Source organism: Copadichromis virginalis, linkage group LG7 (genome assembly GCF_057382275.1).
Source record: "Copadichromis virginalis isolate Kocher_CV1m ecotype Utaka linkage group LG7, C_Virginalis_male_GT1.1, whole genome shotgun sequence".
Lineage (NCBI taxonomy): Eukaryota > Metazoa > Chordata > Actinopteri > Cichliformes > Cichlidae > Copadichromis > Copadichromis virginalis.
Window position 1 is genome coordinate 50548192 of NC_140624.1, and position 27932 is coordinate 50576123.

The 27932-nt window shown below is 39.0% G+C and overlaps 1 protein-coding gene across 2 annotated transcripts; it reads left to right on the forward strand.

Annotated features, from left to right (window-relative positions):
- The first annotated feature begins 250 nt into the window (after positions 1 to 250).
- amacr (alpha-methylacyl-CoA racemase) lies at positions 251 to 27772 on the forward strand. 2 transcript variants are annotated; one of them, XM_085463994.1, is made up of 6 exons: positions 251 to 416; positions 4062 to 4318; positions 4740 to 4883; positions 7107 to 7267; positions 24931 to 25117; positions 27068 to 27772. In XM_085463994.1, the coding sequence occupies exons 2-6, from the start codon at positions 4072 to 4074 to the stop codon at positions 27475 to 27477; spliced, it is 1149 nt and encodes a 382-aa protein (XP_085320120.1). In that variant the 5' UTR covers positions 251 to 416; positions 4062 to 4071; the 3' UTR covers positions 27478 to 27772. The 2 variants fall into 2 exon arrangements, with proteins under 2 accessions (XP_085320120.1, XP_085320119.1); XM_085463993.1 differs by lacking the exon at positions 251 to 416 and adding an exon at positions 676 to 757.
- The last annotated feature ends 160 nt before the right edge of the window (positions 27773 to 27932 follow it).

Below are 27932 nucleotides of genomic sequence, written 5' to 3' on the forward strand. Positions count from 1 at the left end.
TCTGAGCTTTCTTTCTGAGCTTGTTCAGAATACTGTCTTTAAACCTAAAGTAAGTTGTTATATACTAAGAATAACCTTTAACGATGGAAATAAATAATATTTTGTCTTTACATATTTTATTTTGTGGAGTTGAATGCTCTTTCATTCAATCACTCACTTAAAATTACCCTATACGTTAGCGACACGTGGAAACTACAATTCCCAGAAAACCTAGCAGTTGTCTCTCTGAGGTCACCAGGAAGCTGCTTCTTCACAACAGACGGTGTTCGCTAATTATTCACCGGCGTACACCGCAAGCAGCCCAGCTAGGCGGAGTTAACCACTCTATTAAAACTAGCTCCCCAGTGAACTCCTTCGGAGTTGTTTACTTCGTATAAACCTCTTCTGAACAAAAAAACATCTTTTCAGCTGAACAGGTGAGGACGAGCAGGAGGCTTGGAGGACGGTATATTTGAGTGAGAGTTGGGTTTTATACAGCCTGTTGGTTGCACCTGTGTAATTTGGCCAGAATTACTTTTTATACATTTAGCTACGATAGTAACTCTATGACAGTTATGAGCGGTTTGGTATGACTGTTTCGTGTGTGTTTCTTTCTTAAGTTTGTTACTGTTATGTCGTAAGCATGTAGTTGTTGTTTAGTACACACGTGATTCACCCCAAAGTGTTTCAGACATATCCAGCGGTCACTGTAACGTCAGTCTGCTCAGGCGCCCGGTGCACGCAGCTTCAGCAGAGGTGTCTTGTCTTCTCCTTGAAAGTAAGCCAAACTGCTCCTTAGTGCTATACAAAGTGTCGGACGCAGTGTGAAGATGTGCTCCACTTGTGGTGCTGTAGCCTCCCCTTGTTGCTTCGACTGTTCATGACGCATAACGTAACCGAGAAATAGCCCGTTTTGGGCCAAACTGCAGTCAGTGATTGGCTCAAAAGCATTGAGTTTGTTGGTAGAGTAGTGTCGTTACTTGGGTACTAAACGGAGCTACGTGTGCATGGTGCCATAGACAGTATAAAGTAACGGAAAGAAAGGATTTCAGTATAAAAGTAGAATCTTATACTGTCTGTGGACATTTGTGTACTGTAGTGTGCATGGTTGCACTCACTGATAATGGATGTCACTTTGACCTTTGAATAAAATACTCAGGTCCAGTTTCAAAGTCTAAAGTTTAAACGTCTCTGTCGCTGCAGACCACCAGGAAGGGTATTTCAACTGTGGTTTAGTTTGTCCTCTTCTGGTAGTCTTGGGTGCTTGAAAAGAAGACAACGGGACTTTCTTGTTCTTTAGTTCTGAAACAACTATTGGAGATTCTTAATGATCCTGGTTCATTAACTCACTATTGTGGATACCCCAGGATAATTCAAGGTGTGAATTGTTTTTTAAACATTACCACCCTCTGCCACAATGTAAGCTATTAAGGGCGCATGGGTCAAATTGTGACTGGGGAGGGATCTCAAGACTGCATTGTAGGTGGGTGATAGTTAGTGTCTGCTTAGTGACGGTCATTCAGAGTGGATGTAGACAGCCTCCTTTATCCTTTTCTTAAACAATTTCTCTTGGTCAAAAAGATGAACATCTACTATGACCTGCATGACTGAGGACCTGCACAGACATCCATCTTATGTTTTTACTATAATACATATTTACATGTATATGTTAGAGACTTAGAGAGTTTTATTGTCATTGTGCAGTTTCTTGCACAGCGAAATTGGGCAGCTGGACCACAAGGTGCAAAAGTAAAGAAGGGAAAACAATATACAATGAGGGGAAAATAAATAAATAAATAAAAAGCAATATATTTTTATACATATATGTGTGAGTGAACTATATACATGGTGTATGCATAGGAAACATTGAAACAGAAAATAGTCTGTCAGTATACTCTACACTACTTGCCAAAAGTATTTGCTTGTCTGCCTTCACATGCATATGAAGTTGAGTAACATCTTATTCAAAAACCATGGGGTTTAAAATATGTTGGCCCACCCAGCTATAAAGGTGCTCTGTCAGGTTGAGGTCAGGTCTCTGCAGGCCAGTCAATTTCGTCCACACCAAACTCATTCGAAAAAAAGATATATCGAAAAATATATATAAAAAGATAAAAGGATATCGGTGAGTAGTGGCAGCAAGTCGCGCCAGCGTTCACTCAACCGGAAGATGATAACTTGTACCTCCAATGGCATTGTGGAACCTGCTTTGTGGACTGATGTACAGTTTTGTTGGAACAGGAAGGAGCTAAGTCCAAGTCCCCACACAGTGCAGCATGTTTTACACCGCTTTAACTGAAGCTTTGGATTGCGCTTGGCGATTTAAGGCTTGGATACAGTTGCTCAGCCATGGAAACCGATACCATGAAGCTCTCTATGCAATGGTGTTGAGCTAATCTGAAGGCCATGTGAAGTTTGGAGGCCTGTCGTGATTGATTCAGGAAGTTGGAGAAACCTGGCTACTTCTATGCACCTCAGCATCCACTGACTGCTCTCTGTGATTTTAGGTGGCCTTCCACTTTGTTGCTGAGTTGCTGTTGCTCCCAATCACTTCCATTTCCACCGACTGTGGGAGTCACTCTGGCACTGATTGCTTTTTCACAACAGCAATGTCCTTAATAGTAGCAGATCCAGTTTTTCTTGGTTTGTTTTCAGCAGACCAACCACATTAAAACCTCACCAATTTTACACTTAACCTTGGGTAGGTCACTTAAGAAAGTCCGCAGATACGCAATAGAACCAATATAGGACTTTTAAGACCAATATTGAAGCTGATATTTAGTAAAAGTCTGATCATTTTTTTCTTTCAGAAAACATAGCAGCTACATGTAATTATTTATGAGTCCTTATTAAGCTAATATGACAGTGTTGTATAAATTAAACTGTTTTATTGTCCCAATAGAGAAGTTCCAGAGCTCTGGTTGATGCAATATCAACACTCATAATATGAGTGTTTCTGTTGAATGAGCATCATCCATCCCTCTGAACTCTCTTCAAATTTGTCTTCGTCTTTGGATTACCAATGTTTAAATAAACCAAAATGCGTGTTTCTTTCATTTCATATATAAACTGTCTGCCATAAGAAAACTCACTATTTTGTTTATCTTCAGGCAAATTCACATTATAGTACAGCTCAGGTACAGTGTTGAAGCTGTGTGTTATTGCCTCTTAACACAGTCTGGCTCCATTGCCAATAGCATTCACACAGAGAGTAGTGTTCTAAGGATCCTCTGATACGATGTGGCTTTGAAATCTGTTTTTTGATTTCTCACTCTTCCCAAGGTCGACCTCATTCCCCTTAAACAGAAGGTTTGTCGCCCAAGGATTTTTCACCCGAAATTGCACTTTCAGAGATTTGTCCCGGTTGCCTGTGTGTTTCCCTTTGATGCGCTGCAAAGCTTTCCATCTTAAAAAGAAAAAAATGATGTTGCTGTGTTGCAGCATGACCACAGCATCAATTTAGATGTTTGACGGATGTGCAAAGCATAAAATGGGCCCCCTTTCTCTGTCTTTCCCACAAAATGTAGGCACAATAATAAAAGATCATGTGATTGCAGGTCATGAGCAACATAGAAATGAGATCACATCAACTGATGTTACCGGTCCAGGAATGGGGCTGCTACTGTGCTGTTATTAACAGCTTTTTCTCCTCTGTCACAATGTGACACCCACTTTGAGCTGCAGGGCATAATCAGACCGTACCATTTCTGGCACTGAGTCCAGAAATGAAGCTGCACTTACAGTTAGTGCTAAAGGTTCCTCATTACAGCCAGTACAGTGTTGCTGTTATTGTTTTCATCTCAGTTTGAGGGTGTTTGTCGGTGAGTCATCATGGAAAACTGCTGTTCTGGAGACATGTACTGTTATATGAACTACATATTCTTGCAAACACTTTGACATAGACTGGCAGACTTTTAGACTGTATGTGTGTCTGAACAGATTTTTGTCAGCTAAACTTAAATTTCTCCTAACATCACAGGCTCTGATATTAGCCTCCCCACCCCATCCCCCCCAACTACTGCTATTGGTGTTGCATTGGATTGCATTAAACTGAAAGAAGTTTCTGTTATTTGATCCTATAGTCCTTTAATCATGGCACTGGCTGGGGTTAGAGTTATTGAGCTGGCAGGCCTGGCACCCGCACCCTTCTGCGGCATGATCCTGGCAGACTTTGGTGCCAAGGTGATCCGTGTGGACCGGACCAAAGTTCCTACGTCTTTGGACACACAAGCGCGGGGGAAACGATCTGTGGCCATCAACTTGAAGACCACGGAGGGTATAGCTTTGCTCAGGAAGCTCTGCATAAAGTCTGATGTGGTCCTGGAGCCGTATCGCAAAGGTGAGACCTGCAGCACAATAGTGCCAGCAAGGTGTCTTGCTCTCTACAACATTATTGTACTTATGTACAGAATTACTTAAGTAATTATAATGTTTAAAAACAACTTAATTCTTATAAATTCACTTACATAACAAGTTGGCAATTTAGGGAAAGAAAACTATATATCCTAATGTAACACAGAAGTATGGCTCTTTGAGTTATATAAAAAAACTTTGTGTTTTATTATACTCCTATTTTTTTACACATAGAAGATTCTTAATTTTTAAATGCCATTGACTCTTATGTGTCTTCAAAGGGTTTACATAAGGTGACAAGCCACGTAGGAATATGAAAGTCTTTGAAAACCAACATCAGCAGTAGCAGAAACAGAAAAGGTAATGTGTGATTAAATTTACATGTGGACTTAATTTTGACTGCCCAGGTGTTATGGAGAAACTTGACCTTGGTCCACATGAGCTATTAAAGGAAAATCCTCGGCTGATCTACGCTCGCTTGACTGGATATGGTCAGAGTGGATCTTATGCCACCGTAGCTGGGCATGACATCAACTACACTGCCATGTCAGGTAACACAACTGTTAATGCTTTCAGATCAAAATTTTAGACTCATAAGACTGCAGACTTCATCAAATATTTATATGTATTTATTATTAATTGACATTTATTTTATCCTTCTTTTACGTGTGCACATGAGCTGTGAAAACAGGCCCTTTTAAGGGTGTCTGCATCTCACAGTTAGAAATGAGCTCAATGCTCCTTCATGTTTAAAAAAAGAAGCCAGTTAAGGTGGTTTAAGCACTGATCTAGGATGCTTCCTGGTCACTTCCAAGGTGAGGTGTTTTGCAGCAGAACCAGGATACACTGAGAGAATATGGGCCAATCCATTAAACACCAACATATTTAAATAGCATCATTTCAAAATTCTTTAAATAGAAATGTTAACATTTTCTTACCTACCATGTGGCGTTACCTTAACAACCACAAAGGCTTTTTTTTTAATCCTTCTCTGGCTTTGTGATTAAACTGTTTCCTTGTTTCGTTTTTTTCAAAACAGTGTAGTTAGAACCATTTCTTCAAACTTAAAATTCATATATAAAAAGGTATGTACTCACATTCCCAGTTCCCATTTTAAAACTTCATGGCAGCGCTATAAACTGTGTGAAGGACTGCAGACTGACACAGGGTTTGAATAAAAGGGTTTGAAATGACAAGGGAGCCTTCATGAACTTGATAATTTGAGGTTGGGATAACCCTAAAAAAATTAAAATCTTAACAAGAGTGTAATGTGTGAATCTCTGAGAACAGTGGGAATGGGTTTAAGTCACTCATAAAGATGTCGGCATCTCACCAGAAGAACCGGAGGCAGGGACCTTTTCTGGCCATTCACTGTAAAGCCTAGAGATGGTTGTGTGGGAAAATCCCAGTAGATCAAGAGTTTCTGAAATATAGACTTGCACATCTCGGAACTAAATCATATCACATTCAAAGCCACTTTGATCACTTTTCCTCCCCATTCTGATGTCGTGGTGGTTGTGTTGATCATGTCTGCATGCCGAAATACACTCAATTGTTATTGGCTGATCAGATAGATAAAGGTAAAGATTCCTTTATTGTCGCTATACTTGGGCATCGTAAGGTGTAATTAGAGCAGAGCTTGCATTTCAGCAGACTAGCGTACATACATTCTTACGTGCTCTCACTCAGATATTTGTGTTAATGAGCAGTTGAGCATGTCTATCTATTAAAAGGACAAGTGGGCGTATGACTACAAACTCCCAAATGAGGTCTGATAATGTAAACGTACTTTCTAGTTGTGCCTCCAATTAAACAAGCCCCAAGAAACCTTTAATAAAGCAGGATTTACTGCTTTATTAAAGGGTTCTTCTTCAGTCTTGTTAAAGCATTAATGAGAATTTTAGAAGAGGTTCTAGATATTTCTTTTATTCATATTGTTAATATCAATCAGTTGGCACCGGTTATACCAGATGAACTTGATGGATTTTTGAAAATATATTAAAAAGCATTTAACCCCCCACACACATTCCCCTCTCTTTCACCTACGTTTGGTGTCTTTACGAAATGAAAAAAGGCCATCTGCATGGCCTCTTGCACTTTCATGGCCATATGCTGGGTAATAAATTGTACTCACTAACTGCAGCATTATTTTATTTTATTTTTTTCAGAGAGTCTTTGCAGTCACCCTAAAACTCTGTTCAAGAACACATTTCTGTTATAATTAGCCCATTAGTGGTTTCCTAATAATATCATTTTAGTTTCAGCAAAGGAGGTGAAATATTTTATACATACATTTACACTTACAAGGATGCATTTTAAAGGTCTAGATAACAAGTTTTGATAGTCTGTTTGGGCTTTATTTTGCAGCACACCAAGCCAAACTATCCATGTTTATAAAGGATTAAAGGGAATGATGACATCAATGTAAGCCGAGCCAAAAATATTGTCTTATATGGTACTTTGTGAGAAAACAACAGAAACGATTTTTTTTGGCCTTATTATAGGGCCACGGGTCAGATATGACAATTCCTTTGTTACAGGAAAAGCAAAAGGAGGGAAAAAATACAAAGCAAAGGTTACATGCTGCTTTAGCAATGCCAGCAATGGATTTGACAGACTAGAAGAAAAATAAACCCATTGAAGGAGTTCTGTTCACTTGCGCACCACTAAATATCTTTCATGCATTGCTGTTTGTTGTGGCTCTTTTGTTTTCACTGAGCTCAACAATACTTGATTTTCTGCGTAAAGCTTCTACTTTTTCATTCCTGTCATAGGCCTTTTATCCCGGCTGGGTCGCAGCGGCGAGAAGCCTTACGCTCCACTGAATCTGTTAGCAGACTTTGGAGGCGGTGGTCTTACGTGCGCTCTGGGGATTGTCCTGGCGCTGCTGGAGAGGACAAAGTCAGGGAAAGGACAGATCATTGATGCTAGCATGGTAAGCACCACTGATGTAAACAACTACTATCATGAACTGTATAAATGTAATAGTTAGAAATTTTTGTTTTTATCATAACATGCTTAAGGTGCTTGGTACAAAGTGCTTGGCACATATTCAGACTTACAGAAGCCCTGCAAACTTAAGACTATGTGTTCTGTTTTATGTTGCACTGCACTGTGGTAAACTGTGGCTGTTATACCTTTCCCCCTGCAAGAGCATAGGAAACACTAAGCACACTATGAAAAATTAGTTTAATGTACTTATTGTAGTATAATAAAAAAGTAATCAGTGCGATGTCCACTCCGCTGCCCGTGTGAGTATCTTCAAGTGATTGTATTTCCTGTGATAGTAGGATAAGTCATTAGGTGGATTCCTTGCAAACATCTGGTTTATTAGGCAAAGACAGAAAAATGCTAGTGGGTGTGAAGTAGGGCTGGGTATCGTCACTGATTTCTAGAATCGATTCAATTCCGATTCACAAGGTCCCGAATCGATTCGATCCACGATTCGATTTAATTCGATTCGATTCGATTTAAATCTGGGAAATTTTGACAGTCAGAGATATAATTCAGATCAGGACATTTACATATTTTTGTATCTATAAAAAGGAAGCTGACACTCTCAAGACTTTATCCAAGGTGTGAGCATCACAGCAGATGCCTTTGTGTCAAAGTAGCTGAAGATAAAACACAGAAAAACATGTAGGTGATTTTCCTGGCCTGGGATTTTATAAAAATATTCTGCAGTACATCAAAAACGAAAGAAAACCATTAAAATAATCAACATTACCTCTGACGTTACAGCGGTTTTATTAGAGACATGGCTAAGCATTTTGCATTTTGAATAATTTTAAAAAGTTTCAATTTGTTCAGTATTGAACAGCAGAAATGAGGTTTTCTTTTCGGAAGAATGTAAAAGGGGAAAAAACAGCGGCCGACAGCGCTGTAAGCAACAGTAGACTTGTGTAACAAGCAAGTGAATAATGAAGAAAGCGAAACTGTTCGAGAGAGGGGGGGGGGGGGGGGGGGGGAGAGGGGGAGGGAGAGAGGGAGAGGGAGAGAGAGAGAGCTGCGCATCGCAATGGAAGCAAAACAGTAAAAGAGTGAATTCATGACGATGTTTATGTGAAGCGTTTGGATCTTCTTTTGCTGCTGATTCGGTCAATATTGTTTGGAGAGAGATCAAACTAACAGCTTTAGAATCAGCGCATAAAGGGCGTGAACACAAAGCGCGGACCCGGATCAGCGAGCTGTCGGCTTTCAGCCCCGACTGTGAGAAAGGCGACATCTAACTGATTCTGATCCGCGGGTCGCGCTGTGTGTTTAAGTCTATGTGCAGAATCCCTGTACCTGCTCTCATTTACTGTTTGGTGGTTCTTGAAATTTTGTGAGATGTCACCAGAGATTCTGGCATTTCGGACAAAATAAATTTATATTAAAAAATCGATTCAGGATTTTAATGAATCGATTTTACGTTATCCAAGCCAGAATCGATTTTAATCGATGAATCGATTATAAAAACCCACCCCTAGTGTGAAGCAGTTATAAATGTGTGCTCTGAGCTTGTCTTATGACAGAAAAATGTTTAGAACCAGGCGGCTGAATTAAAGTGATAGAAAGTGTTAAAGTATTTACAATGATTTGTCAAAATGCTGAAAAAAAAGAGCAGTATTCTTTGCTCTGAAGTGCAGCTACAGACTGACAGCCCTCACGTCAAATGCGCTGCACTGTTCAGATAAACAGAGTTGAGTCTGTCTTTAAACAGGAACATCACAACATCCTTTGGAGATTTTTGTTTAGTGCAATACGTTTGCAACCCTTTTATCCTGTTAGAAAAAAATAGCTACCAGTGTGGCTTGAAGTTGCAGCAGTTCTACAGTTTTTACATAATCCATCCATTCTTCTGTTCTCTTCTGCCTATCCAACTCAGGATCGGGCTATCTGGAGCCCATAGCAGCTGCCATAGGGCAAGAAGTGGGATACTTTTAAATAATAATTATATAAAATACTTCACTAACTGAGCGGTCCTGTATACTCTCAAGCCTATTAGACTATTTATCTATTTGTTGCTGCTGTCAGTGTAATGTTATAGAATAATATGAACTTAAACTAAACGACTTCAGAACTTTAACATATAACAACATTTACAGGTATGTTGTAATGTGTTACGTGTGTGTGTGTGCGTGTGCGTGTACGTGCGTGCGTGCGTGCGTGCGTGTGTGTGTGTGTGTGTGTGAAATCATGTAAAAATGCAACGGTATAAAATGCTGTGTATTTATAAAATGATAGATAGATATTCCTCTGCATTCCTAAGACAACAGTCTGCTTTTAGGATGGACTTTTTCTGTTTTCCCACATAGCATCCTCTGCACTTCACCGCTTCTCTTTAACTCATATTTGCAAATCTCTGGACAGGGAGGGATAAAACTCGATCATGTTTACTGAGATCAGCAGCAAACCTTTCAGATTAAAAGTCATAAATACGTGAAAATGATGCAGCTCTGTAATGTGTTTTACAGACTCATGGATCGCAGGTAATTGACGGCGGGAATGACGGTCAAGTTAGAGATGATCTTTTCACTCTGTCTTTTCACGCACTCTATCAGCTCAGCACAGCAGCTGTGCCATCAGCTGCAAAGCCAACAAACTGTACATGTAATTTCAGAGATGCCCTTCATAACTGAAGGATGTGCCAGACAGCAGCTGTAGTAGATAGCTGCAGTTTCGCAAGTTGAAAGAAGCTGCACATCTCACCCCTGTGGGGAACTGTTCACTGATCACAAGTTCTGAAAGTGAAAGTTATTTTGGCTGTAGAGAGATTTGAGATGCAGTGCTAAAGCTCAGAGAGGGGATGAAGTTTAATATTTTTACATTTTTAACTTGGGTACACAAGTTTGAATTTATTTGGGGTTTTATCAGATCCACTTAAGGTAAAAGGTATTAATACAGGCTCAAAGTTTAACACCACTTGAAAACGGGCAAAAATCATATTTTGCATGTTTGGACCTTAAAAATGTTCCAAGTAGAGCTTCAACATGCAACAAGAAGAAGTGGGACTGAGACAAAACATTTTTCTGAGCATACAATTGTTTGAAAACAATGCTTAAGCTGAAACAGGCCGTTTTACAGCAGATGAAAAGTTTAGGACCACACCTCCAAAAAAACTGTAAACCCCCCCAAAACATAAATGAAAGTTCCAAACATGAACTCAGTAGTAGAGTTGCAAAGGGGCGGAAAATTTCCGGTAAATTTCCGAAAAGTTTCCGGTAAATTTCCATGGTAAGTTAAGCTTGGGAATTTTGGAAATATTCCATATTGGAAACTGTCCATGGAAATAATGGGAATTATGGAAATTAATGGGAATTTAGGAGAACTAACTGGGAATATATTATTTCCAAGCATAAATATAAACAGAAATCATAAGAAAACCTCCATGCAAAATCTTTTCAACAGATATTTAAACAGATTTATTTGTAAGTACAGTAGAATAGAACACGTTTCAATAACTTGTTTCATGGATGAATAAAAACAGAAATGTTGAGTTCAATATTACCATCCCCTAACCCCGTTCATTCAAAAATGCCCCCTGTCCAAAAATCTCCACAAAGTCCCATTCAAAAGGTTAAATGAAAAATGCCACTTATCCTCCAAAACGTCCCATTAAACATGCAAATCTTCCTTCAAGCAATCCTCTTTTCTCATTTTTGCTCAGTCAATAGACTCTTCCTGGACCTCATTATCATCCAACAACATGTCCACTTCCTCAGCATCCAACTCTGAGTCTTCCTCTTCAGTGTCACTTTCCAGCCTTGTTGAGGATGGCTCTGTGTCAGGCTCAAAGAGCCGTAGGCTTGCCCGAATGCCGACCAGCTTTTCCACTCTCACATTTGTGAGCCTGTTGCGAACCTTTGTGTGGGTGTTTCCAAACAGTGACCAGTTGCGCTCAGAGGCGGCTGATGATGGTAGGATTTGGAGGAGGATGGAGACTACAGGTGCAAGGGCCTCAGATTCACATAGTCCCTTCCACCAGGTGGCTGCAGATATGTGCTGGCATGACTGCCATATTCCATCCCCTTTCCAAAGGCCTTGCTTTGTTCGATACTTTGCTAAACTGCCTAGAACTTTGCCTTTATCGAGACCCAGGTGGTCAGACATGGCTGTAATGACCACATAGGCACCGTTGATCTCTTCCCCAGAAAGTATGCCCTTCTCATATTTGGGGTCCAGCATGTAGGCTGCTGCATGCACTGGCTTCATGCAGAACGCCCTCCGCTGTTCCAATGACTTGACCACAGCCATTTCCTCTGCTTTCAGTAGTAGGGAAGTGGGCAGAATTGTCTGGATTTCTTCTTTGAGTTCTGCAAAAAGGCACTGGACATCTGACAAGATGGCACCATCCCCCTCTATCTTTGCTATTGCTGCTGCAATAGGTTTGAGGATTTTCAGACTGCTAGATACTCTTTCCCAGAACACATCATCCAAGATGACCTTCTTGATGTCACTGTCGATGCCTACAGACTGGGATATGGCCATCTCTTGCAGAGACTCCTTTCCCTCCAGAAGGCTGTCAAACATGATAACAACACCACCCCATCGCGTTATGCTGGGAAGCTTCAGTGTAGTACTCTTGTTCTTTTCCTTTTGCTTTGACAGAAATGTAGCGGAAGTTACTTGTTTGCCTTTAACATATTTCAGAACTTGCTTCGCTCTCTTATTCAGAGTGTCCATTGTTTTTAGTGCCATTATGTCTTTTAGGAGAAGGTTTAGTATATGGGCAGCACAGCCAATAGTAGTTATATGAGGGTAGGTCTCCTCCACATGTGCCCAGGCAACCTTCATGTTGGCTGCGTTGTCAGTGACCAGTGCAAAAACCTTATCTGGTCCAAGGTCATTGATGATCACTTTTAGCTCATCTGCAATGTATTGGCCTGTGTGTCTGTTTTCCTTTGTGTCTACACTCTTGTAGAACACAGGCATAATACATAATCACATAATCACATAATACATAATACATAATACATAATACATAATCACATAATCACATAATCACATAACTACATAATCACCACTCTGTGGTGATTATGTAGTTAATAATTCCTTGTCCCCTGATATTGGACCATCCATCAGAGATGACTGAAATACAGTCAGCTTGGTCAATGGTCTGTTTCACCTTTGCTTGAACTCGACTGAACTCTTCATCCAGTAGATGAGTAGACAATGCATGTCTGGTTGGGGGAATGTATGCTGGTCGGAGAACATTCAAAAATCTCTTCCAGTTCACATTGGATGTCAGCATCAGGGGTGAGCCAGTTGCATAGATTGCACGAGCGAAACACTCATCTGCGTTTTTCTGGCTAGTGTCATCCATAAAATCAAAGAATCCTCTGATGCCAGAGGGACCAGGAGCTGATGAGTGGGTATCTGAGTCTGATACAGCTGAAACAGATTCATTTTCCCCTTGAGTGGAACTCCTGGCTGCTGCATGTGTTGGGCCTTGAGGAATTTTTTTGCACTTTGCAGTGTGCTGCTGCATTTTTGTGGCATTCTTCACATACGTCTTATCACAATACTTACACATATATACAGATTTCCCTTGTACATTAGCTGGTGTAAAATGTCTCCACACATCAGATAGCGCACGTGGCATTTTTCTGTAAAATAAAACAAGAGCTTGTAAAAATGCTAATGCAATGCAAGAGATCATAATAATACAATTGCAATATGATAATAAACAGATATAAATAGTAAGGCTAGCTAAACAACTGGAATGATCTTCAAAACAAAAAAGCCAAATGAGGAAGCTAGCATCTTCTTTATGTTATACTAGCTATGGCTTATTTAGCATCTAACAGATGCTAGCATTTTATTTAGCATCTTATCAGATTGCTATCTACCAGATTAATACATTTTATGTGATATTCACAATTTAAACATTTAATGAATATATTTTCCCATAAAATCATCAAAACTTACCTCACTTGTTAAGTCCACAGGCTCAAATGTGTGCCTTCAATACTCTTTGTCCTTCAGGCTCAAAAGTGTGGTCCATGTGTACATGTGATGGAGGCATGCACAGTGCCAGTAGGTGGTCTCAATAGCCATGCAGCAAGCTTGTGCTCTGTAAATGTGATTAAGGAATGGCATGGATATTCAAGTGTATTTGAATTGCATTTGTTTGTTTTTGTCAATATTATGCTAAAATATGCTTTGCTCAACTATATTTAAGTTCCCTAAGAAGAGCCAACCTTCAATTTTGAAAATTCCCAGTTTACTCCCATAAATTCCCGTTAATTCCTGTTTATTCCCATGGAAAGTTTCCATCTTTGAAAATTCCGGGAATTTTGCAACCCTACTCAGTAGTGAGTAGCTCCACCATTATTGTTTTTGATCACTTCAAAAATTTGTTGTGGCATGCTTGATGCAAGCCTTTCCATGAGGTGACTGGGAACATTTCTCCAAGTGATGAAGATGTCCACACGAAAGGCATCTATTGTCTGGAACTGTTGTCCATTTTCGTAAACTTCCGTTGCCATCCATCCCGAAAGGTTCTCATTTGGATTTAGATCACGGGAAGAAGTGCCTTGTCCTGTGGGCATTGTGCACTGTAGCATTGTCTTGTTGAAAAACCCAGTTGTTACCATGCAAACAAGGGCCCACGAGGGATGCTCTCTGCAGCATCTGGACATAGCCAGCAGCCGTTTGATGCCCCTGCACCTCCTGAAGCTCCATTGTTCCACTGAAGGAAAAAGCACCCCATTATGGTGCCTCCTCCACTTTGGCGCATAGAAAACATTCTCATCAGAGAATAAAACTTTCTCCCACCTTTCATTGTCCCATGTTTGATGCTCTCTTACAAAGTCCAAACGGTCAGTTCTGTGGTGTTCAAGGAGACGAGGTCTTTGAAGCCCTTCAGTCTCAGATGCCGTCTGATTGTTATGGGGCTGCAGTTGGCATCAGTAATGGCCTTAATTTGGGTCGAGGATCGTCCAGTGTCTTGACGGACAGCCAGTTGGATCCTCTGGCTCAGTGCTGGTGAAACCTTTTGGGGTCTTCCACTTGTCTTTTTTGTTCCATAACCCTCAGGATCATTTAAGAAATTCCAAATGACTGTCTTACTGCATCCCACATCCAGCAGCGATGGTGCACTGCGAGAGACCCTGCTTATGCAGTTCAACAAACCTGACAAGGCAAAGGCCTTTTAACTTCTTGTTAGTGATGTTGATTGACTACATCTAGTAGTTTTCTCAGCTGCATCCAAGCGTTAGTGTAAAGCATGCTGCAACCAGAGTGAGTTGGGCTCAGCACCGCAGTTCCAGTGAAACCAACTGTTAGTACTCTTACTAGCATACCAAGATATTTTGTACAATTTCACGTTCCAACATGACTGTGTGCACCAGTGCACAAAGCAAACCCCATAAAAATCCCATAAACACACTAAAACCTTGTGGGAAACCTTCCCAGATCAGTGGAAGCTGTTACAGGTAGAAAGGGTGGGCCAACATCATACTAAACTTATGAATTAAGAATGGGATGTTTAAGTTTATGTGCATGTGAAGGCAGAGGAGCAAATAGTTTTGGCAATATAGAGTATGTATTAGCGCTGTATTCAAATTCATAGAACTGTTTAATGCATTTTATGTTTGTTTGGTCTGGTGTAATTTATATTTTCATGCTGTGTTACTTAGTGTCCTCACCCTCAGGTTGTTAGTGGCATAAGCATATGCATGTCAGCATCCACTTAATGAGGGATGCGAAATGCAGAGTATTACAATTCAGTATAAAATCTTTGGCTTAAATTCAGCCTTTTTATGAAACTTATAATATGTGTGTTAAATAATTTTTTTTTATTAATGCATACATAATTATGGTTTTACCCTACCTACCTATCCTATACAAACATGATCAGTACATATGTTGACTGGATTTTACTGTAGTATAATCCAGTCTGTAGTATAATTTTACTGTAGTATAATCCAGTCAGGTACAGCACTTTTATGATGGCTTAAAAAAATCTATCCTCCAATTAGAATAGAGACAGTTGATTAGATTGTAGAGGTGTTGGGAAAAGACCATTAATAACCACAACGTAAGACTGCACACTAAAACTTGCATCTTTCGTATTGTATTTAATTAATTTTAACGTATTTTTATTTTACTTGTAGAATTCTTAAGGCCAGATTTACTAGTGGGTTTTTTTTTGTTGGGGTGGGGGGTTGTTTAGTTTTTTTGAACTACCAAAAAGAATAAGCAACTTTGATAAGCTACTATTGAGATGTCCTAAATAGGCATGGTGATAAATTGCGACTGAAAGGCAATTTTGAATGTTATTATTTGTGATGTGCAAATTTATAGAAAATATCATATCAAAACCCAAAATTAAGATACTGTAGTATTTATGTTATTCTTTCTAACTTGATTTTCAAAGGTTTGAGGCTGGCAGAGTGGCAACTTCTTGCATTTTGTGCCAGTACTTACAGCTTTATTTTGTGCCTGATATGGCTGTCAGTATTGCTGCTAGGAGCATTTGTTCATTTGGGCTTCCAAGAGGAGAATGTTATGTTGGTGCAGGTGGACTGCTTGAAGCTGTGGGGTGGTGCCAGAGCTGTGGCTCTGTCCTGTTGTTCTTTATGCAGTCTCAATCAGTTCCTTTGCCCACCTGTTTTTCATCTCCTTCCTCTGCTGCTTTAAATGACCTGATTCAGTCTCATGGCTCTTCAGCCTTGAGTTTTGAGGCAAGCTGAAGGTTGAGGTTAGTTCCTGCAGTTTTGTTGGTCCTGGTGAAGTGCATCCTATCCACTCGTTAGTCCCTGGATAAGCTTCTGATTATTCACTAACCTTTCAGCATGTGGCATTTTCTCTCCCCCACTATCCAGCTTACTGTCTTTTTGTTGCTCTTTTTGTACTTCACTATTCTTTTTTCAACCATTTTCGTTCTGTTAATGCAAATGGAATGAAACTTCCCAAAGGTGTGTATTTTTTTGGATTTTTTAATTTTCAACATCAGCTCCTTAATAATATCAATAATATTCACTATACACCAAATTGTTCCTCTTGATTATATCGTGGCTATTTTTGGCCAATTGAAACCCATTATAACCACCTTTTTTGATTCCTTGTTACTGACAGTACTATATCATGCGATTTAGGTAAAAATGCTTTCATTCTAAACTCAACACATGAAAATTGTAGTTTTTTGTTAATTTATGTTGTAATTTATGTTAGGTCAGTCTGTCTAGTCTGTCTAGCTAGCCAGCTAACTAGGCCTCTTAGTTAGCTAGTTTAGAGTTTTTCTGTTAAATTATGTTGTAAATTTATGTTGCATGTAGCACCTTGGTTCCTGGAGGAACGTTGTTTCGCCTCACTGTGTACTGTTAAACTGTATATGGTTGAAGTGACAATAAAGCCAACTTGACTTGACTTGACTTAATGTTTTTTACCAAATTACATCATTTACCCATTTTTGGCCAAGCAAGCGATTTCATGTAATATTCCGAGTTTCTAGTAGCGGCCTTTGATGGCTTACCACACTCCAATGGACCAAAAATAATGAAACAATTTTGACATAGGTTTGATCTTAAGGATCTAATAGTTTGTGTTTGAGCATGACATTGCAGCACAAACATGTATTTGCAAGATAGACTGGAATAAATAATGATGCTGCAGTGAATTTCTGTCGATGCAGGCTATTGAGCCCAGTCAAACTCAGCTTTGAAGCACATGCTAAAAGCACTTTTACTCAGTATTTTTCATAAAAAGAGACCATACCCAAAATGTTAACTCTAAAAAAAACCAAAACCCAATCACAGGACATTTTGTTCAAACCTGCAGCTGCAGCTGCAGCTGCAGCTCAAACGACAACAGCACTGTTTCTAACATTTTGAGTTATTTTCCAGTGTTAGAAAATCAGCACTGCTCAGTGTTAGCCATTGTTAATCTTCAAAACTGACTAGGTTACTTTTAAACATATAACACTGTCAAAAGTGTTAATTTAACACTCAACAGTGTTGTATTTAACACTCAGAGGTGTGGACCCATATAGACACTCTCCAGTGTTAATTTAACACTGGAGATTTTGCTGTGAATGAAGTGAGAAGAAGGTGCAAAAGGTGCACCTCCAGGATTGCAGCAGCAGCCCCTTGCACCAGGTGTAGAAAGTGTGCTACAAAAACCACTCTACTGTGGTTAGTACATCTTGCTGCTAATGAGGATGAACACAGAAGCACACACTGGAATATAAAATTGTGATTTTCTTCTTGGCCATTCATTCAACCAACATTGTTACTGTTACTGACCTGCGATGATGATAAAAAAAAATATTAGGTTTCATCATTCATATGCTAAAAAATGTGAACTCTATTACTATTTTCCCCCAAAAGCGTAGTAATAATACATAATCTGACTGGTATTCAAAGGGTATAATATCTGAATTTGAATTATATTTTGGTTTTCATGACTAGGACTGGTGCTAATTTAAAAAATCAAGTCAATGAAAGTAGAAAAATGCTTTAATATATATGAATTTTATAGACATTTGTAACATAAACAGGGGTGGCCATTTTTGGCCACGAACAAGCTGAGAGGGAGTTTTTTTGTTCTTCTGTCACTGCACAAAAAAACAAAGACGCATAAAATTCATTGATACTGTTAATTATTGCTACACATCTAACCTCCATCATGGTTAGAAAAGAAATCAGATGGCATGTATTATTTTGAAAAGAAATTGGGGTTTTATGATGTTTTCCATTTATGAGTTCCTAGGATTATGTGATCTAACTGGTATTCAATAATCAATGTTGATGTGAATCAATGACATGCGCCAGACTCTACTATTAAACTGGTGTTTAAAGGGTTAAAATTTTTAAAAGTAATAACTATTTTATATTTATGAAAAGAACTGAAGTTAAGCTTTATGCAGAAAAAATGGCAAAAAACCATAAAAATAATAAAAATTTCATTATTCTATAAGTAGAATAATGCAGATGTTGTTTTTCAAGTTGTTAATGATACTACATAGACAGAACATCAATTTGATTAGTTTATTATATTGCCTTGGATTCTCTTTAATGAAGCGTGAGGTTGTAGAAACACCTGTTGTGGCCTGTTCTATGTGTCAGTGCAGGAGCTGATTAAATGCCCAGCAGTACACCAACTGCATCACAACTACCAACTGTGACACATGTTCGACATGATTTCTAATTTTTCTCTCAACATCACTGGTCTGCTATCAATTATATTATTAGTGTCCATTACTGTCCGTCCGTACCTGACATGCCTATCGTTTTGATGCTTAGGTGGGCTGCAGCCAGTGCCAGCACGCTCTGTATCTGAAGGCAGGGTGCATTACACGCTCATCGTGTGCTTTTCTGCCATTCTGACATACGTGGACATATTTAAATTCACACCTGTGGGCACTTTACAGACAATTTCAGGGAATTTAGAAACATTGATTGTGAAAGAGTCACTTGAAGGTATGATTACCTGTGTGTGCAACTTCATTCATTCATTCATTTTTTCATTCATTTATTTATTCATTTTCAGGCACAACAAATACCTATATTGAACATAAAATACACAAAACAAAAAACAAAACTTGCCTGAAAAAGGAGTGGGACGAAGAAAACTTATTAAATCCCACCCCTATACTCACTCATCAACAAAAAAAAACCAATAAACTTCCCGCAGCTACGCCCATCATTGCATACAGACCCATCAACAGCCCCAGGCAGATACAAGCATCTAAGCGGCAGCTCGCAACCAACAATTAGAGCCTTCATAACTGAATACAGAATATATAAATTATAAATTGCATTACCACAGGTAACAGGCAGTAATAACTACAAGTAACAAACACACATACATATACATACATATATATCTACACACACAAGTACATATATGTACATACATATGCACACTTTATTTATTTATTTTTATTTTGGAATCCATACCAGCAATGGTAAGAGGACAGACATTACAGAGCACACTAAAACCCATCATTGAGTATACTGTGACCAGACCAACTGTTTGTAGAGAAATTTAAATCTATGAATATTTTTGCATTGTTTCAATTGTAAACTCAGACTGTTCCAGATTTTCACACCACATACAGACACACAAAAGCCTTTACGGGTTGTTCGAGTTCTGGGTAATTTGAATTCTCCAAAGCCTCTCACATTATAAACCTTTTCTCGAATTTCAAATCTAGTTTGTAAATTTGCCGGTAAAAGTTTAGTAAAAGCTTTATACAAAATTATGGATTTATTGTAATTAACCAGATCCTGGAATTTAAGTAACTTTGCCTGAAGAAAGAATTTGTGAGTATGATCTAGATAACCAGCCTTGTGAATAATACGCAGTGCTCGTTTCTGTACTGTGACTAATGGATTAGTTGTATTTTTATATGTATTTCCCCACACTTCCACACAATATGTAAGATATGGAAGAACCAGGGTACAGTACAGAGTACGAAGTGCATCTTTATCAAGGAATTGTTTCACTTTGTTCAAAACTGCGAGGCTTCTAGAAATTTTGGTTTTTATGTGTCTGACGTGGGGTTTCCATGAAATTTTGTTATCAATTATAACTCCCAAAAATTTGTTTTCACTCACATTATCAATTGGTACACCTTCAATGATAATTGGTAATTCTATATTATATTTTAAATTACCAAAAAACATTGCTTTAGTTTTATTTATATTTAATGATAATTTATTTATGTCCATCCATTTTTTTATTAATTGTAGCTCCCTGTTTACAGTCATTACAAGATCAGTATAATCATCGCTACTGAAAAATATGTTGGTGTCATCTGCGAACAGTATGAGTTTAAGTACTTGAGAAACATCAAAAATATCATTTATGTATACATTGAAAAGTTTTGGTCCCAACACTGACCCTTGGGGAACACCACATGTAATACCAAGTTTCTCTGAGTGGTAATGCCCTATGCTAACATATTGTTCCCGACCTGTTAGGTAACTTTTTAACCAGTTACCAGCTTTCCCTCGAATACCATATCTTTCCAATTTATCCAGTAAAATTGAGTGATTGATTGTGTCGAAGGCCTTTTTGAGGTCAACAAAAATACCAACTGCATATTTATTTTTATCCAGTGTATCAGTAATTTCTTCTACTGCCTCAATTATCGCCATTGAAGTGGTTCTTTGCGTTCTGAAACCATACTGACCAACATTTATTATTTGATGTTTTTCAAGGAATTTTTCTAATCTTGAATTAAAAAGTTTTTCTAGAATTTTTGAGAATTGAGGCAGTAGAGAAATAGGCCTATAATTGGTAAAACTGTGTTTGTCATTACTTTTATATAGTGGTATTACTTTCGCAATTTTCATTTTTTTTGGAAAACAACCAGACTGAAATGATAAATTACAGATATATGTTAAGGGACTAGCAATATTCAGAATAACCTGTTTAACTACAGACATATTTATGTCATGATAATCCATTGAAGACTTACTTTTACATTTTAATGTGATATTTATTACTTCTTGCTCATTTGTAGCTGAGAGGAACAGTGAAAAGGGATTTGATTTTATATTACTGATATTTTCATTTTTATGACACGGGATGTCCGCTGCTAGTTCAGGGCCAACATTTATGAAGAATTTATTGAACCCATCGACAATATTACTCATGTTGTGATTTTCACCATTTGCATCAGTAAAATATTCAGGATATGATGTTCCAGAAGATCCTTGTTTAATTAAGTTGTTTAACACATCCCAAGTTCCTTTTATATTGTTTTTATTTTCATATAATCTTCTTCTATAATAAAGTTGTTTGCTCGTTCTTATAATATCAGTCAATTTATTTCTATATGCTTTATATCTTTGTTCCACTTCTTTTGTTTTTACTTTGATAAACTGTTTATACAGATTGTTTTTCTTTTTGCAAGCATTAATAATTCCTTTTGTGATCCAAGGACTTTTTATCTTTTTTTTTCTTTGTCATGTGTTCGTTTACAGGACAATGTTTGTTGTACCACATAGTAAAAATATCTAGAAAATTATCATAAGCCTTGTCCACATCTGACTCTTCATACACCGAACTCCAATCTTGTTGTGCTAAATCGAAATTGAAGGCATGAATTGCTTCTTCATTTATTGTTCGCTTTGCTATCATGATCTTGGTATCTATTTTTTTTAAATCACAGTCACACAAAGTAAAAACTGGTAAGTGGTCAGTTATATCACAGACAAGCAGACCACTATTAATTTGGAAATCCATGACATTAGTAAAAATGTTGTCAATAATAGTGGCGCTATGTGAAGTTGTTCTGCTTGGCTTTGTTATTGTTGGATATAGTGATAAGCTGTACATTGTGTCAGTAAAGTCATCAATGGCTTTTAACCTTGTTGGATTTAGCAAATCAATGTTAAAATCACCACAGATAAATAGTAATTTTTGGTTCACCGAAGCAAACGTTTTTTCTATCCATTCATTAAAAGTGTCAATACTTGAACTGGGTGTCCGATATATACAACTTATTATAACATTTCTCTTTTTTTCATTCATAATCTCAATAGTTAAACATTCCAAAATTCCATCAATAGCCATAGACATAGTTGTTACAACATTATATTTTATAGAGCTATGAACATATATAGCAACCCCGCCGCCCGCCTTATTTAATCTATTCATGTATTTTAAATCATATCCATTCAAACAAAAATCTATTCCTTTATCGACATTGAACCAAGTTTCAGTGATGGCTATAACACTAAAGGGGCGAGAAAATTGTTGCAAATAGTCCTTAATGAAATCAAAATTAGAGTACATACTTCTGCTGTTAAAGTGAATTAATGAGAGCTTCCCGTCTAGGTTAATTTCTTTTTCATATTGTTCCTGAGTGAAATAATTACAATTTTTAACAAAAGAAGAGAGAAAGTTACTTTCAGAATCTATTTCTGGATCTATTATATTATGCTCCTTATATTCACAATCTAGATCAATTACTTTCTGTTGAAGAACTAATTTCAACGTGTCCATGTCATTTCCTGGTGTAATTGATACATTGGTGTCAGTTATACTTGTCCAGATCCTCCATGTTCCTCACTATCAGTACTTTTGCCTCTTCTGGTGTCCCGTTTAGCTTAATGAAAATCTTACAGTTTGTTACCCATGTATGTTGTATTTTACCGTTCTTCTTCAGTTGCCTTGCCTTCCTCGCGATGTCTGCGTTTTTTCGTGTCAGATGCTCATTAATGAAAACGTCCGTGCCTTTCAGTTTGCGTCCTTGTTTCAGCAGTGCGACCTTGTTCTTCCGATTGACAAATCTCATAATGATGGCCGGCAGTCTGTCACTCCTCCTGGGCAGTGAGTGACATGCTTCTATGTGCTCCAGGTCCATCTCTATCCCCTTGCTTTGGAGGAAGGACGCCACCTGTTGCTCTACCGAGCGGGTCTCCTCGTCGCTGGGCTCCCCGACGTTCCCGGCCACCGCGCGCGCGTACGAGCGCGGCTTGATTTTAATACCGCTGATGACCACGTCGTTCGTACGGGTGTACTGCTCCAGCTCATCCACCCGCCGCTCGAGATCCATGATCCGTCTGTCCTTCTCGGCATTTTGGAGGCGTAGCTGTTTTACCTCCTCCAGAAGCCCCAGAAGCAGCTCCTGCTGTGCCCTGACTGCGGCCACGTCTCCGCACAGCGCTCCGAGGGAGGTTTTAATGTCCTCAACCTCCTCTGGTGTTGGGCCTTTCTTGGGTGGCATACTGAAGCGAGAGCACGAGGCGGCCACCACGAGGGACCCGGAAGCGGAATTTCTGATGATGGCGCCTGGCTAGGCCTGCTGGCTGATGGTGGAGCCTGGCTGTGGCCTGCTGGCTGATGGTGGGATAAACAACCTCCCTGCCCGTGCACACTCTCTGATGCACAACAGCAGTCACCGGCTGACCTGGGACGAAAGACAGATTTCATGGAGACCCCTCTCAGTACTCATGAAAGCTGTACCCCAACCTGAAGCCAAGTCTTCACTCTAAGGTTTAATGAACTTGCTTTTTGCCCACAAAAGGGAGAGGTGTGGCCACAATGTTAGTGAGCAAACAAATGTGTTTCCCCACAGCCTGCTTAAAGAGTACGACCACACACCCGCAGCCTTACATGGTTTTAGTTGTAACTGAAACCATGTAAGGCTTCCTTTGCTTTGCTGATTTTCCCCCCATTGTTTAGTAATCTACTCTGAAGCTTCAGTGTTCATTCTCACTGCCCTCCGAGCTCTTTTCAGTGAAACGACTCTGGAAGGCTCGCTCAACACTACACTTTATACTTGGCAGCAGACAACAGACAGGCAGTATTTAGATGATAATAGAAACCACAAAAACAGCTAAATATAACTCAAGATAATAAATACTGGGTGCTTGTTCAGCAGGTGGATACAGACACAAGTCCAATAAGCAGCTGCTTGCTAATGTTTGCCAAATCGATTTAAAAATCTATGATATGTCAGTGTTGTGTTCCTTAGTTGTTTGCATTGCTTCCAAGCGGTTAAAGACATCAATGATTGCAGGTTTTATAGCTTTAAATAAAGACAGACAATGATCTCCTATTTTTCTCCTATTTTTGTGTCAGCTCTTGCTCTTAGAGATCTTATTGAGGGGATGAGTGGATTCAGCTGCTGTATACAGTATGAGGTACACAAGAAAACAGACTATTAACACTGCACTCCACACTTATGGTCTCATTGTTCTAAACCAGAAATGCATTTTTCATGAGTGAAGATCATCAAAAGAGAAAGCAATATTCTTCAAACAATAATTTGGGGTTTTTTTTGGCAGCGAGTAACAGTGAAATCACTGAAGCCCCGACTAGCTGGAGATCTTTCTCCACTCTGCTTTGTCTCTGACGGCTCACAGAGCTGTATTATATAGATGCACAGCTTGTAAAATCCGGGGCTGATGCCAGCATTGGTTTTTATGATAACCATTTGGCCGGTACTAGTGCCTTTGTGCTAATTTAGTGCTGTCGTTGACCCTTCTAGTGCCAGGCAAGTAAAAAAAACAAAAAAAACGTGAGGGGAAAAAACAAAGTCCAAGCACAAGATTAATGTGACTCAAAGCTTAAACTTCAGCCACTGCCATAGTTAAATGTTAATTATGTGGTATGTATGTTTAGCTGATGTATTGATAAATCCAGTTAAACGTATTTGCTCATGTAACCCTTAATAATAAGCATGCTGTCAATTAGAGGTCACACAAAGTGATTGTAATCAGCAGTAAGAGAGTGATGGTAGTTACTCTCTTACTGCCTTTGCAGAAGGACTATTGCTGACTGATTCCCTCCCAGCAATGTTATTATTTGCATTTTTTATGTCATGCATTCATTATTTTTTTGATCAAGCTTTTTCTGTTTACTCAGCAGCAGTGGAAGCTCTGAATACAGAAAGCTGTGTTAGTATTTAGAATGTGATTTGTGCGTGTCGTTGTTGCACTGACACCACATTTCATCTTTGCTTTGTATTTTCTGTTCTCTAAAGATTTTCATGCCAACCTGCTTAAAAAAACAATATCCTCTGTCATATGTGTGACAGTTATCTACACTCACACTAATGAATTAAAGGAAAAAATAAAAATGAAAAGAAAATTGTTTCTTTTTTTTCAATGACATGAAATATGAATCCCTGTCTTCCTGTCTCATACTCTTCAGGTGGAAGGAGCAGCATATATGGGTTCGTTTTTATGGAAATCTCGTAGTATTGGTTTGTGGAACCGGTCTAGAGGAGAAAATATGTTGGACAGTGGAGCTCCCTTCTACGATACCTACCAGACTTCGGATGGACAGTTCATGGCTGTTGGTGCCATTGAACCTCAGTTCTACAAACAGCTGCTTAAAGGTTTGTTGACTTATTTGAATCAACAATAGGAAACATTTATGGTGGCTAAGAATCGAGTTTAAGGTTCAATCCAAAAATGAATGAATCAGAAAACTGCCTGTAACCCATCCAATCATGACTCTGATCAATATTTGAGCAAAGTGAAGCATTACAGTACACTGCCAAAGTCTCGAGCTAACCCTCATTGCTTCATATTTTACTTGGAAAATTGGAAATGAATGCAGCGATTTGTTGAAACAGGCAAACACTGAAACTGAATTCTTATAACAACTTTTATTCTTCAACACAGCTTGGATTCTCCTACACAAGCTTTTTTTTTGTTGTCATTTTTAAGTGGTCGTCAGGAATATTTCTCCTGACTTGTTGAAGATCATTCAAAGCCCTTCTTTGGATGTTGGCTGCTTTTTGTTTTGTTCTCTGTCAAGATGATCTTTCAGTAATATCTTTTTCAGTGATAACTCTTTCAGTAATCTTGAGGTCTGGGTTCTTTCTATCCAGGTATTCTTTTACTGCATTGACAGTGTGTTTTGATGCTGAAAAATGAAGCCGTTGCCAATCAGATGCTTTCCGGGTGGAATCACATGGGGGATCAAAATCGGACAGTAGTTTTCTACTTTCGTAATTCCATCGGTTTTGAAAACATGCCCAACACCACTGGCGGAAATGCAGGCAGAAACAGAAAATTTAGCATACCTCAGCCTTCTCTCCCTGTTTGCCTTCCTCAACAACAGCGTTTTTAGAGCCACGCTTCCACTGAGACTAGTTCTGATGAGGCTTCAGTGGATGAATCAACTGAAGGGCCAGATGCATCTCTCAGCTTCTGTGTCAGGTGTGGATTTTTTTTTTACCTTTTTCATAAGGACGTGACTTTCAGATACTGCTCATCTGCTGCAGAGTTTTTTGGTCCTGTCACTTTTTTTTCCTATCCACCTGTCCAGTTTCCTCAATATTTTTTACATAATGTACATCATGCACATGTGTCAAGTTTTCAGCTAATGGCTCAATGGTGCAAAAGCTATTGAAGGCCTGTCAAACTGTCATCCCCTGAGTTCGGTGCCTTTTTGAGGCTTGGGCGATTCATAGGTCAGTATTATGTGGCACAACATTTCTCTAAAAATGGCCAAAAAAGAATGACGAGCCGCCTCTTATCTCTCAGTAATATGAAGCGTTGGTAGGTCTGCACGGCTTCAGGGTGCAGCATGTCACCATCAATTTCTAGGTCAATGCCTGAGAGTAGTTTGTCATCATGAAACTGCCCCAGTGGGAAATGTCCCGTGGGAAGAATTTCCAGAGAATTTCCAGAGCTGGCGGGACCTCATTCTAAGGACCCGCACTTCCAGGACCCCGCATTCACAGTGCCACCACGTTGTGGGATGGATTATCTCAATATGGCAGATGTGCCCACTACCACACATTTGGACTGATTTGTGACCACTGTTTGGGAGGGATGGTTATATTGTGTATCTGGAATGAATTTTAGGTCTCTACGTCCATCCCATGGGGAATGGGAGCAAAAACAAAAGTGTTGCGTTTATATTTTTGTTCAGTATATATATATATATATATATATATATATATATATATATATATATATATATATATACCTTTTATGTATTCATTATATGAAAATACTGCGCTGCTGATCACTCCTGTCTGTCGTATTTGGCTGAAAGAGAAATTGTGCATAAGAAATTACAGAAAAAAACTGCTATATTAAAGTCAGTGCTTAAATCCTGCACATGGAGTCATTATTCATTATTTAGTAGAGCAGTAACGAGTGGTTAAAATGATTACATCATGTGGCCAACTTGGACCTTCAGCAAGATCAGCAGCCCATACTGAGATGAAAGTGTTGGCTGCTTCTGCACCAGCTTGTTATACTGAAGTTTATTTAACTTGATATTACTTTTGGGTCATAAAAAGTTTTGTTTTTTTGTTTTTTCTTTCTAGGCTTAGAGTTGGATGCTGGAGAGTTGCCTTCTCAGATGAGCTTTGATGATTGGCCAGAGCTCAGACGAATCTTCACAGAGCGTTTTGCCTCAAAGAGCCAGGCGGAGTGGTCAGAGATTTTTGATGGGACTGATGCTTGTGTTACACCTGTGTTGTCTTTTGACCAGGTGAGCTCACACCCACATAACCGGGAAAGAGGCTCTTTCATGAAGGACTCCAGTGGGGAAGAAAGCCCCCGACCAGCCCCGGTTCTGTCTCGCACTCCTGCTGAGCCTTGCCTCACCTCCGACCCCGTTACTGGAGAACACACGGCTGAGGTCCTACAGGAGTACGGCTTCACATCCCCACAGATAAACCAGATGCTGTCAGCAGGAGTCATAGAGTGCAATGCTGTGAAGGCAAAGCTGTAAACAAACAATCAAAACTGTCAAGTTATAAATGTTTGAAAATCACACAGTGGCACCACCTTTTAAGATTTGAAGGAATCAGTAATTAAACATGTGATTGACATACTGGAAATAAACAACTGGTTTGGATAAAGCAAAGCTACATGCAGAGCACATTTGAGTGACTAACAGTAAGATTATGTCTAACATAACTGCGAACAAATCAAAAGAGAAACTAAGAAAGTTATTTTCTTTTCATAAGCTAGGATTTCACAGGAGGCTGCTGTGTGCAAAGTAAACAAAGATTTTTACTAATTCACTTCTGCCTATGTGTCTTGATTGGACAAGACGCCCTCAGAATATGTGAGTGAATTTTTTTTTTTTGCAAAGCACACCTACTCTATTAATCATAAACTACTGATATCTGCTAAATTATCCAGCTCAGGGTGAGCAATGGTCATACATAGCAAAAGAGGATT

Coding starts and splice junctions, on each gene's coding strand:
- amacr (XM_085463994.1), top strand. CDS start 4,072: ATGGCACTGGCTGGGGTTAGAGTTATTGAGCTGGCAGGCCTGGCACCC. Junction 4,319..4,739: donor CCTGGAGCCGTATCGCAAAG/GTGAGACCTGCA, acceptor TTGACTGCCCAG/GTGTTATGGAGAAACTTGAC. Junction 7,268..24,930: donor AGATCATTGATGCTAGCATG/GTAAGCACCACT, acceptor CATACTCTTCAG/GTGGAAGGAGCAGCATATAT.